The following is a 13,627-nucleotide window of genomic DNA, read 5'->3' as shown; positions in this document are numbered from 1 at the left end:
AGGAAAGAGTTAGGCTTATAGATAGTAGTTTAGAGCTTAGAAGGAAGGAGTTAGGCTTATAGATAGTAGTTTAGAGCTTAGAAGGAAAGAGTTAGGCTTATAGATAGTAGTTTAGAGCTTAGAAGGAAAGAGTTAGGCTTATAGATAGTAGTTTAGAGCTTAGAAGGAAAGAGTTAGGCATATAGATGGTAGTTTAGAGCTTAGAAGTAAGGAGTTAGGCTTATAGATAGTAGTTTAGAGCTGAGAAGGAAAGAGTTAGGCTTATAGATAGTAGTTTAGAGCTTAGAAGGAAAGAGTTAGGTATATAGTTGGTAGTTTAATGCTTAGAAGGAAAGAGTTAGGCTTATAGATAGTAGTTTAGAGCTTTGAAGGAAAGAGTTAGGCTTATAAATAGTAGTTTAGAGCTTAGAAGGAAGGAGTTAGACTTATAGATAGTAGTTTAGAGCTTAGAAGGAAAGAGTTAGGCTTATAGATAGTAGTTTAGAGCTTAGAAGGAAAGAGTTAGGCATATAGATGGTAGTTTAGAGCTTAGAAGGAAGGAGTTAGGCTTATAGATAGTAGTTTAGAGCTTAGAAGGAAAGAGTTAGACTTATAGATAGTAGTTTAGAGCTCAAAAGGAAAGAGTTAGGTTTATAGATAGTAGTTTAATGCTTAGAAAGAAAAGAGTTAGGATTATATATAGTAGTTTAATGCTTAGAAGGAAAGAGTTAGGCTTATAGATAGTAGTTTAGAGCTTAGAAGGAAAGAGTTAGGCTTATAGATAGTAGTTTAGAGCTTAGAAGGAAGGAGTTAGGCCTATACATAGTAGTTTAGAGCTTAGAAGGAAGGAGTTAGGCTTATAGATAGTAGTTTAGAGCTTAGAAGGAAAGAGTTAGGCTTATAGATAGTAGTTTAGAGCTTAGAAGGAAAGAGTTAGGCATATAGATGGTAGTTTAGAGCTAAGAAGGAAGGAGTTAGGCTTATAGATGATAGTTTAGAGCTTAGAAGGAAAGAGTTAGGCTTATAGATAGTAGTTTAGAGCTTAGAAGGAAAGAGTTAGACTTATAGATAGTAGTTTAAAGCTTAGAAGGAAAGAGTTAGGCTTATAGATAGTAGTTTAATGCTTAGAAAGGAAAGAGTTAGGCTTATAGATAGTAGTTTAATGCTTAGAAAGGAAAGAGTTAGGATTATAGATAGTAGTTTAATGCTTAGAAGGAAAGAGTTAGGCTTATAGATAGTAGTTTAGAGATTAGAAGGAAAGAGTTAGGCTTATAGATAGTAGTTTAGAGCTTAGAAGGAAAGAGTTAGGCATATATATGGTAGTTTATAGCTTAGAAGGAAGGAGTTAGGCTTATAGATAGTAGTTTAGAGCTTAGAAGGAAAGAGTTAGACTTATAGATAGTAGTTTAGAGCTTAAAAGGAAAGAGTTAGGCTTATAGATAGTAGTTTAATGCTTAGAAAGGAAAGAGTTAGGATTATAGATAGTAGTTTAATGCTTAGAAGGAAAGAGTTAGGCTTATAGATAGTAGTTTAGAGCTTAGAAGGAAAGAGTTAGGCTTATAGATAGTAGTTTAGAGCTTAAAAGGAAGGAGTTAGGCTTATAGATAGTAGTTTAGAGCTTAGAAGGAAGGAGTTAGGCTTATAGATAGTAGTTTAGAGCTTAGAAGGAAAGAGTTAGGCTTATAGATAGTAGTTTAGAGCTTAGAAGGAAAGAGTTAGGCATATAGATGGTAGTTTAGAGCTTAGAAGGAAGGAGTTAGGCTTATAGATAGTAGTTTAGAGCTTAGAAGGAAAGAGTTAGGCTTATAGATAGTAGTTTAAAGCTTAGAAGGAAAGAGTTAGACTTATAGATAGTAGTTTGAAGCTTAGAAGGAAAGAGTTAGGCTTATAGATAGTAGTTTAATGCTTAGAAAGGAAAGAGTTAGGCTTATAGATAGTAGTTTAATGCTTAGAAAGGAAAGAGTTAGGATTATAGATAGTAGTTTAATGCTTAGAAGGAAAGAGTTAGGCTTATAGATAGTAGTTTAGAGCTTAGAAGGAAAGAGTTAGGCTTATAGATAGTAGTTTAGAGCTTAGAAGGAAGGAGTTAGGCTTATAGATAGTAGTTTAGAGCTTAGAAAGAAGGAGTTAGTGTAACACCCCGTAATTTATCGGGTTTAAAAATAAATAATATATAATAAAATAAAATATAACAAAATAAAATAAATAAGTAATATTAAATTATATTATTTTACATAATTAATTATAAGTAACAAAGTAGGTTAATTTTAACGGTAACGAGTTTTATCGCATGACGTTTTGTTTCGATTGTGATAATAACACAATAATTACTCAATTAATTAGTTAATAATTAAAAAAAAATATAGGTGGGAATTTGAAGGGGGCTGCCGGTTTGGGGGTATGGGAGGAGTTTTTGTAACTCCTCTCATGATGGTGTAATTAGGAGTGTTTAATTGGTCCTTGAATTCCTAATTAATCCTAAGCATCAATTGTCTTCCTCACACTACCTCACACTTTCAAAAAAATTCAGAAATTCTTCCTCTTCTTGTGCTTGTTTTTCGGCAGCCATATAAAAAAAAAAAAAAAAACTTTGTTCAAATTCAATCTTCAAATCAAAGGGTAAGTAAGTTGAGTTGCTAATTATAAATTTTTATTTATAAGAAATTCTAGTATGAGATTATATAATATTTCTTTCAATATGATGAAATCCTATGACTTATTAGGAGGATTGAGTATTTTACATAAGTTTTCTTTTATAATCCTTTGATAAAATTGATTTGTTAAAAGGGTTAAATCATATCTCTGTTATGCAAAATTTTCCTTGATTTACATTCTTTAACAAAGTTTAAATTTGTTATAAGAATAAAGTTTATTCAAAGGTTAAAAATGTATTTATTTTATGGCTTATATTTCTCTAGCAAGATGTTAGTTTGTTAGAAGAAATTTTAAGTGTATGGATTAAGTAATGTGGGTATCCATGAGTTTATAAATCCTTTAACAAAATTTGATTTGTTTAAAGGATTGTCCTTATATATGTGTTTGATTCAAAAATGATGATACATGATTTTCTACAAAATTTTAATTTGATAAGAGAATCAAGTATTTAATTTAATTATCATGGGTTATGAAACTTTAATTGCTTTTGAAGGATCTTGTGGATTAATATATTTTAAATTGTTAGTTTTATGTTTTGATGATGGCTTGGATTGTTGATGGGATTTTATGTATTGTTACATGTGTGGAAATATCAAGTGGATGGTGGGATAGGAGATTTGGTTTTATTTGTTTTATTTTAGTAAAAGGTAAATTTGGTTTTGGTTAGATATATTTTGGTATGGAGATTTAAAAAGGATTAAATAATTTACATAAAAAAAAATATATATAAATATAATAAAAATAATTTAAGTAGCAGGAATTTTCGGACAGCAGCTGCTGCCTCGGTAGTGGCGCCCTGATCCGAGTATCGGGTGTGTTTCGTTGTGGTTTTATTTAACCGATGCGTTTTTTTAAAACTCGTAAAACGCTTAAAATAATTAAAAATAGTAATCGGATGCTAGAAATTATGAAATTTGGTACCCAAGATAATTGATGCGTTCCGGACGCAACGGTGAAGTCGGATTTTTAATTTGAATTTTCTAAACTGTCCGATTTGGCCATAAAAGTTTCTGGTCAGAATGGGAATTTTGGAGCGATCATGAATTGGATGAAAACATTTGAAATTATCAAGTCTTTGTGATATTTTAGTAGTATGGAGTGGATTGTTTGTGTAAACCCGTTATTAAACGTGGTCGTTTTGTGTGTTTGTTAATTAGGACCTCGATTCATAAGAGGGTGAAATTCTTGTCGTGCGTAAACGTCGTTTGGATTTGCTGTGCTTAAAGGTACACGCTTAGACCATACTGTTTATATGGTTGTGCAAGTAATGTTGTTTTATTCCTAATCAAGTCATTGTAATCACATAAGGATTAGACACCTCAAATAATATGAAATGATTATGTGGAAATTGAGAATTTATGGATATGTTACCCAAAAGGGTTAACAAATGAATTGGAAAATTATCAACTATTTTTCCCATGGCATTCAGGGATCTTTATGATCACCATGGGGGTATGCATACTTAGCCTTTGGCGACCCGAACAGGACGGGCAACGTCTTAGGTAGGTGGTTGCCTTGGGATTAGCTCTCCTAAGTGTATTCCACCAAAACAAATTGGAAATATGACTTGTACGACCCGCACATGTCGGGCAACGTTGCAAGGTTGGAAATAATGAACAAAGATTACATAATAGAGCCTTTGCATGCTAGGGTAAACACAATGCTTGTATTCAACCTGTTTAGCATATGTATGAAGTCTCTGACGTGTATTGGTTGTTCTTTGGAACCTGCTACGTGTTATCATACGACGTGCAGCAGGTTAATTCAGGAGGGGGCTGGAGTGAGGATTCAGCTTAGAACCCGTAACTATCAAGTCTAGACTTACTTTGTAATGAGACTAAATAACTCAGTTTATGTAACCGAAGTTTATGATGTTTCTCTTTTATCACGTACAATTTTTAATTTGTTTAGAGGCCGGTGGGCTCTCGACTTGTAAGTAAAGACTTCCGCTGATTTGTTTGGTTTGTTTGGCGCTGTTTACCTTGTGGACCATATTCCTTTACCGGTGGGACGTTGACGATCCGAGTAAAGATGGGTTTCTTGCGTCCGTTTATGAACCGGAATCATGTTTTCACATGATTTCTTTCCGGGTCATTTAAAACGGGCTGTTACAATTGGTATCAGAGCTAACGTTCCCTAGGAGCTAAAAGGAATATCAGACCTTAGGAATGAGAGATGGGGAATGGTCGAATATATTGAATGTGTTTGTTGTGATGTATCTGGCTTTGGACCATTAGGGTTATATAGTGTTCTAGGTGTCCTTAGTTATCAATTTTCTTACCTGTTACTTTTCGTTATGTGTATATGTTCAGGAATATGAATTTGGGAAAGACACCTATGGACACACACACCCCTAGTGGATCGAGAGAGGTACCGATGTTCGACTATGAAACTGCTTGGATAGAAGTCTCCAACGCTGACATATGGAAAATAAGGAGTGGCGAAAGTATCCAAGACTATAGGGAGAGGATGCTTATGGTCAGGGAAAAAGCCAATAGTATGTTACGATTTAGATTTGGACCTAAATAGGTTACATCGTTTGTCTGAATCTAGGAAGAGTGTAGCACCTGAGAGGAAGGGCGAGTCTCCAGTATCGGGCGGCACCAATGTGACCACGGAACCGTTAAGAGAGCGGATTCTTCTTGATTCCCCACAGGTGGAAACTGAGGCTCAGGAAGAGAGTGATATCGAGATGTGGGAGCCTAGTCGTGAACCGCCTACTTATATAGAAATTTCCGGCGATGATGACGAGAGGGAGAACTGGGGATCGCATTACGACTTATATGGCTTTGAGGTTGGGTTTGATAGGGGGTGGTCTGATGAGGAAGATCCTGAAGAGGACGTAGAGGATGTACCATTAAGCAGCCCCAGTGATAGTGGTAGTGAATCAGATGGATCGTATTCAGACTCCAGCTCTGATTCTGGAGAAGACGAGGATGATGAGGACTTCGATATAGCAAGTTACGATGAGGGTGTTGACACTTGGGATGCTTGGCGCTAGATGTTCTATACCTTTTTATTTTGTTTTCGCATCTTTCTTTGAGATATTTGAAGTTGTATCTTTTTAATCAAATAAGTGATAAGGTAATAATGTAACTCTTGCATGAGACGACTTTCGATGTATTAAAAGATATATATATAAAATATTGAAGTGTGTTTGCTGTTCATACGGTATTGTAAGTTTGTGCATTACATACGTAATTTCCTTTTTGCAAGCACATATATATACATAAAACAATAATAATAACAATAATAGTAAATAACGTTAATAATGATAATGATAATACTTATATATATGTATATATATCTAGGGATATAAACGAACTAGTAATCGACTGTTAGGGTTGCCCAGCAAACCTTGTTCTTTCTCCAAAGGCTACGAATCTTAGGACTTTCTTTTGATTTGTACCTTTTTTTCGTTTGCAGAAGATGCCTCCAATTTCTAGGAAGAGTCTGTCTCGAGGCAATGCTAACCGTACGATAAGAAATCTGGTGAAAGCGTTAACAAGTGTAAGTGCACCCCGAGAGAAGTCTTTGTCAGAGTTAGCCTCAGAAATGAGCAAAAGGATTAGCCAGAGTAAACCCTCGACTTTCGATGGTAAGGGGGAACCATCGGAACTGGAACTCTGGTTAAGAGAATTTGACAAGCTTTTCGATGTAGTAGAGTGCCCAGAGGAATTAAAGGTCAATCAAGCTGCCTTTTATTTGGTGGGAGAAGCCGACTACTGGTGGGCAAACAGTAGATCAGGGTTGTTAGAGCAAACTGAGGGGGACTTTGGTTGGGATTTGTTCAAAAGGGCTCTGCGAGAGAAATTTTATCCGTTGCATGTTAGAAAGGATAAGTCGAACGAGTTCGCGCGATTGGAGATGGGCAGTATGACGGTAGACGAATATTACCACAAATTTATGGAATACCTCAAGTATTGTCCTGATGATGTACCCTCCGAGGAGAAAAAGATGCAATGTTTTGAGCTAGGTTTGTCTTTCGATATTCAAAAGCATATTGAGAGTGACCGATATAACACACTGGAGCAGATGTATAAGCGGGCGTCACAAATAGGGAATATTTTGAGGAAAGAAAAGGAAAAAGAGAAGGGTAATGTCCCAGAGAAAAGGAAGGAAGTTCCTGGCCAGGTTTTGGAGAATATGCCGGGCTCTTATCATAAGAAAGCAAGGAGTTTTGGAAATTTTCAGGGAGGCGGGTCTAATTCGAATTCAGGAATTAGGAACAACGCGAAATTTGCTAAGCCATTATTGGATCGAGATGGCAATGAGAGGAGGTATTTCTGTAAGAGGTGCAAGAAAAATCATCCGGCAAAGGATTGTGAAGGAAATCTGATTGAATGTAACTTTTGCCACAAGAGGGGGCATAGAGAGTTTGAATGCTACATAAAGAAAGGGAGTGGAAGTCAACATCCGAGTGGCCAAAACCGACAGCAAAATTTAAACAACGCTGGTAGTCAAGCCAGTCAACAGCACGGGAATGGAAATCGTGGCAATGCTAGTCAGAGGTTCCAGCGACCTTTTTATGGCGGGCAAGGCCGAGTGGATGGGAATCGAGTAGAAGGGTCAGAAATGCAGCGCGGGGGAAATCACGTGGGAGGAAATAATGTACAGCCCGCGAGCGGAAGGGTATCTGCGGTCAATGCAAGAGAAGTTGACCAGGCAGCAGATGTGGTTACAGGTACGTTCGCCATTCATTCTATAGCTGTGAATGTATTGTTTGATTCGGGAGCTACATGCTCATTTCTTGCAAAGGGTAAGGTAAACGAGTTGAATTTGGGAACCTTTGAAAAAGTTTCTTATATGGTGGCTGTACCATCGGAAAAATTGTACAGTTGTGAAAAACTGTATAGGGATGTACCCTTAAGGATAGGAAAGGTAGTTTTTCCTAGCGACTTGTATGTGTTAGATATGGAAGGTTTAGAAGTAATTTTGGGGATGGATTGGTTGGGAAGGTATAAGGCCATTATTGAATGCAGAGAGCAGAGAGTTTTGCTGGAAGGACCACGTGGGGAAAGTGTTAGATATAGGAAGTTTCCCAAGGGACCCAGGACGAATTTGGTGTCGACCTTAGAGTTGCAAAGGCTTGTGAGGCAAGGACACCCTTTGTATTTATGTCATATCAGTCAGGGGGATAAGATAGAAGGAAATCCCCAGGATGTTGCTGTGGTGAATGAATATTTGGATGTTTTTCCGGACAAGATTCCCGGAATACCACCTCAACGGGAAATTGACTTCACGATTGATTTGGTACCGGGGACTGGACCGATTTCTAAGGCCCCTTATCGTATGGCTCCAAAAGAGATGGAGGAGTTGAAGTCTCAACTGGAAGAATTGTTGAATAAAGGTTATATTCGACCTAGTGTTTCACCTTGGGGCGCTCCAGTTCTGTTTGTGAGAAAGAAAGATGGTAGTCTAAGGTTATGCATTGACTACAGGGAGTTAAACAAAGTAACAGTTAAGAATAGATACCCGTTGCCCCGGATAGATGACTTGTTTGATCAATTGAGAGGAGCCGGAATATTTTCGAAGATTGACTTAAGATCGGGTTATCATCAGCTAAGAATAGCTGAAGGGGATATATATAAAACCGCTTTCAGAACACGTTATGGACATTATGAGTTCACAGTGATGCCGTTTGGGTTGACAAACGCTCCAGCCGCGTTCATGTGCTTAATGAACCAAGTGTTTAGTGCGTACTTGGATAAATTCGTCGTTATCTTTATCGATGACATATTGGTCTATTCGAAGGACCAAGAAGAACATCAGGAACATCTACGTTTTGTCCTGCAAACCCTGCGAGAAAATAAGTTGTACGCGAAGTTGTCGAAGTGTGAATTTTGGTTGGATAAGGTATCGTTTTTCGGTCATTTTGTCTCTAAGGAAGGTATTTCGGTGGACCCGGTAAAAGTGGAGGCAGTTCGAAGTTGGCCGACACCTAAGAACGTCACCGAGGTACGAAGTTTCCTAGGTTTGGCCGGGTATTATCGTCGTTTTGTTAAGGATTTTTCGCGTCTTGCTCGGCCCATGACCTCGTTAATGAAGAAAGAGAAGAAGTTCCAATGGACGGATGAATGTGAACAGGCCTTCATGACTTTGAAAGAAAGGTTAACTACGGCTCCTATTCTTACTCTACCTGACCCTAAGTTGGATTATACTGTTTACAGTGACGCGTCGAAGAAAGGGTTGGGTTGTGTTCTGATGCAGGACCGTAAGGTGATTGCTTATGCATCTCGACAACTGAAGGTACATGAAGTTAATTATCCGACCCATGATCTGGAATTAGCCGCTATAGTTTTCGCTCTCAAGATATGGCGGCATTACTTGTATGGCGTTAAGTGTAGGATTTACACTGATCATCAGAGTCTGAAATACCTCTATACCCAACCTGACTTAAATATGCGACAACGTCGGTGGTTAGAGTTGATGACAGATTATGACCTGGAGTTCATATATCACGAAGGGCGAGCGAACTTGGTGGCCGATGCTTTGAGTAGGAAGTCTAGTCACTCGCTGTCTGCCCTGAACGGAGTTGAGGAGTTGCATCGGGATTTTGCTAGACTGAACTTGGAAATAGTACGTAAAGGTGAATTACAGGGGTGTCTGAATGCTTTGGCTATTCGACCTTCGTTCTTTGAGGAAATTTTGAGTTCTCAGGATAAAGACCCGAAACTCTTGAAATTAAAGGACCAAGCACGGGAAGGAACAACAGAGGGATTCCTTGTTCATGAAGATGGAAGCTTGAGGTTCAAGGGTCGTTGGTGTTTACCGACAGGGGAGGAATCTTTGAAGGAACGTATCTTGGATGAAGCCCATTGTACGAAATTTTCAGTACATCCGGGTGGTGACAAGATGTACCAAGATCTCAAGTTAATGTTTTGGTGGTCGGGTATGAAGAAGGATATTGCAGATTATGTCTCACGCTGTCTGACATGTCAGAAGGTTAAAAGTGAGCACAAGAGACCAGGAGGGTTATTACAACCGTTAGAAATACCAGTATGGAAGTGGGATGATATCTCTATGGACTCTGTTGTGGGTTTACCTCGAACGAAAGCAGGTAATGATACACTATGGGATATAGTTGATCGTTTGACTAAGTCGGCACGTTTCATCCCTATGAACTGTCGCTGGGAAATGGAACAATTGGCACGAGCTTACATTAAGAATGTCGTACGATTCCACGGTGTACCCCGTACTATTGTGTCAGATAGAGACACCCGATATCTGTCACAGTTTTGGCAGACCTTGCAGCAGGCATTGGGTACAACATTGCTCCATAGTACGTCGTTTCATCCGCAGACGGATGGACAGACAGAACGAACGAATCAGATATTGGAGGATATGTTGCGCGCAATTGCCATGGAGTGGCAAGGGTCTTGGGATGAACATTTGGATCTAGTAGAGTTTTCTTACAACAACAGTTATCAAGCTTCTATACAGATGGCCCCATTCGAGGCTTTGTATGGGCGTCGTTGTCGCAGCCCGGTTTATTGGGACGATTTTACTGAAGCGGTGACCTTAGGACCTGAATTGTTGTTTCAGATGAAAGAGAAGGTACGATTGATAAGGGATCGGTTGAAGGCAGCACAGGATCGCCAAAAGTCGTATGCTGATTTGAAACGACGACCAGAGGAGTTCACCGTGGGAGAACAGGTGTTACTTCGCGTATCACCCTTACGCGGAGTAGTACGTTTTGGTGCTCGGGGAAAGTTGAGCCCTCGCTTCATAGGGCCGTATGAAGTTTTGGAACGTGTGGGTAAAGTGGCTTATCGGTTAGCTCTTCCAAACTCTTTAGAGAAGGTACATGATGTATTCCATGTGTCTCAACTAAAGCGGTACCATGCCGCAGCCACTCATGTATTAGATCCCGAACCTTTGGATTTGGATGCATCTTTGTCTTACCCTGAGCAACCGATTCGAATCTTGGACAAGAAGGTCCGTAGCACTCGACGGAAGGATATAGTTATGGTAAAAGTCCTGTGGTCAAATCATGAGCGTGAAGCAGCTACTTGGGAAACAGAAGACGCTATGCGAGAAAAGTACCCTCACCTTTTTCAGGTTAGTAGAGTTACGGGGACGTAACTTCTTAAGGGGGGTAGAGGGCGATAGGAATTTCGCGCAAGGAATGTTAACTCTTTGTTTTGGTAGTTGTGTTTTACTCATGAGTCATGATGTGCATGTGTGTTCTGTGTTTTCCGTTGCCACATAAGTTACGAGGACGTAACTTCTTTTAAGGGGGGTAGTCTGTAACACCCCGTAATTTATCGGGTTTAAAAATAAATAATATATAATAAAATAAAATATAACAAAATAAAATAAATAAGTAATATTAAATTATATTATTTTACATAATTAATTATAAGTAACAAAGTAGGTTAATTTTAACGGTAACGAGTTTTATCGCATGACGTTTTATTTCGATTGTGATAATAACACAATAATTACTCAATTAATTAGTTAATAATTAAAAAAAAATATAGGTGGGAATTTGAAGGGGGCTGCCGGTTTGGGGGTATGGGAGGAGTTTTTGTAACTCCTCTCATGATGGTGTAATTAGGAGTGTTTAATTGGTCCTTGAATTCCTAATTAATCCTAAGCATCAATTGTCTTCCTCACACTACCTCACACTTTCAAAAAAATTCAGAAATTCTTCCTCTTCTTGTGCTTGTTTTTCGGCAGCCATATAAAAAAAAAAAAAAAAACTTTGTTCAAATTCAATCTTCAAATCAAAGGGTAAGTAAGTTGAGTTGCTAATTATAAATTTTTATTTATAAGAAATTCTAGTATGAGATTATATAATATTTCTTTCAATATGATGAAATCCTATGACTTATTAGGAGGATTGAGTATTTTACATAAGTTTTCTTTTATAATCCTTTGATAAAATTGATTTGTTAAAAGGGTTAAATCATATCTCTGTTATGCAAAATTTTCCTTGATTTACATTCTTTAACAAAGTTTAAATTTGTTATAAGAATAAAGTTTATTCAAAGGTTAAAAATGTATTTATTTTATGGCTTATATTTCTCTAGCAAGATGTTAGTTTGTTAGAAGAAATTTTAAGTGTATGGATTAAGTAATGTGGGTATCCATGAGTTTATAAATCCTTTAACAAAATTTGATTTGTTTAAAGGATTGTCCTTATATATGTGTTTGATTCAAAAATGATGATACATGATTTTCTACAAAATTTTAATTTGATAAGAGAATCAAGTATTTAATTTAATTATCATGGGTTATGAAACTTTAATTGCTTTTGAAGGATCTTGTGGATTAATATATTTTAAATTGTTAGTTTTATGTTTTGATGATGGCTTGGATTGTTGATGGGATTTTATGTATTGTTACATGTGTGGAAATATCAAGTGGATGGTGGGATAGGAGATTTGGTTTTATTTGTTTTATTTTAGTAAAAGGTAAATTTGGTTTTGGTTAGATATATTTTGGTATGGAGATTTAAAAAGGATTAAATAATTTAAATAAAAAAATATATATATAAATATAATAAAAATAATTTAAGTAGCAGGAATTTTCGGACAGCAGCTGCTGCCTCGGTAGTGGCGCCCTGATCCGAGTATCGGGTGTGTTTCGTTGTGGTTTTATTTAACCGATGCGTTTTTTTAAAACTCGTAAAACGCTTAAAATAATTAAAAATAGTAATCGGATGCTAGAAATTATGAAATTTGGTACCCAAGATAATTGATGCGTTCCGGACGCAACGGTGAAGTCGGATTTTTAATTTGAATTTTCTAAACTGTCCGATTTGGCCATAAAAGTTTCTGGTCAGAATGGGAATTTTGGAGCGATCATGAATTGGATGAAAACATTTGAAATTATCAAGTCTTTGTGATATTTTAGTAGTATGGAGTGGATTGTTTGTGTAAACCCGTTATTAAACGTGGTTGTTTTGTGTGTTTGTTAATTAGGACCTCGATTCATAAGAGGGTGAAATTCTTGTCGTGCGTAAACGTCGTTTGGATTTGCTGTGCTTAAAGGTACACGCTTAGACCATACTGTTTATATGGTTGTGCAAGTAATGTTGTTTTATTCCTAATCAAGGCATTGTAATCACATAAGGATTAGACACCTCAAATAATATGAAATGATTATGTGGAAATTGAGAATTTATGGATATGTTACCCAAAAGGGTTAACAAATGAATTGGAAAATTATCAACTATTTTTCCCATGGCATTCAGGGATCTTTATGATCACCATGGGGGTATGCATACTTAGCCTTTGGCGACCCGAACAGGACGGGCAACGTCTTAGGTAGGTGGTTGCCTTGGGATTAGCTCTCCTAAGTGTATTCCACCAAAACAAATTGGAAATATGACTTGTACGACCCGCACATGTCGGGCAACGTTGCAAGGTTGGAAATAATGAACAAAGATTACATAATAGAGCCTTTGCATGCTAGGGTAAACACAATGCTTGTATTCAACCTGTTTAGCATATGTATGAAGTCTCTGACGTGTATTGGTTGTTCTTTGGAACCTGCTACGTGTTATCATACGACGTGCAGCAGGTTAATTGCAGGAGGGGGCTGGAGTGAGGATTCAGCTTAGAACCCGTAACTATCAAGTCTAGACTTACTTTGTAATGAGACTAAATAACTCAGTTTATGTAACCGAAGTTTATGATGTTTCTCTTTTATCACGTACAATTTTTAATTTGTTTAGAGGCCGGTGGGCTCTCGACTTGTAAGTAAAGACTTCCGCTGATTTGTTTGGTTTGTTTGGCGTTGTTTACCTTGTGGACCATATTCCTTTACCGGTGGGACGTTGACGATCCGAGTAAAGATGGGTTTCTTGCGTCCGTTTATGAACCGGAATCATGTTTTCACATGATTTCTTTCCGGGTCATTTAAAACGGGCTGTTACAGTTAGGCTTATAGATAGTAGTTTAGAGCTTAGAAGGAAAGAGTTAGGCTTATAGATAGTAGTTTAGAGCTTAGAAGGAAAGAGTTAGGCATATAGATGGTAGTTTAC

General features: G+C 37.4%; 1 protein-coding gene across 1 annotated transcript; it reads left to right on the top strand.

Annotated features, from left to right (window-relative positions):
* Positions 1–2,936: 2,936 nt before the first annotated feature.
* On the top strand, positions 2,937–5,723 carry LOC130825367 (uncharacterized). The gene is made up of 2 exons (XM_057690547.1): positions 2,937–3,860; positions 4,947–5,723. Exon 2 carries the CDS (start codon positions 5,327–5,329, stop codon positions 5,633–5,635), a length of 309 nt encoding a protein of 102 aa, XP_057546530.1. The 5' UTR covers positions 2,937–3,860; positions 4,947–5,326; the 3' UTR covers positions 5,636–5,723.
* The last annotated feature ends 7,904 nt before the right edge of the window (positions 5,724–13,627 follow it).

This window comes from Amaranthus tricolor, chromosome 10, assembly GCF_026212465.1.
Source record: "Amaranthus tricolor cultivar Red isolate AtriRed21 chromosome 10, ASM2621246v1, whole genome shotgun sequence".
Classification (NCBI taxonomy): domain Eukaryota; kingdom Viridiplantae; phylum Streptophyta; class Magnoliopsida; order Caryophyllales; family Amaranthaceae; genus Amaranthus; species Amaranthus tricolor.
Note: the sequence above shows the minus strand (reverse complement) of the source record. Positions and strands in the feature narration are given on the sequence as shown.

Coding starts and splice junctions, on each gene's coding strand:
- LOC130825367 (XM_057690547.1), top strand. CDS start 5,327: ATGTGGGAGCCTAGTCGTGAACCGCCTACTTATATAGAAATTTCCGGC.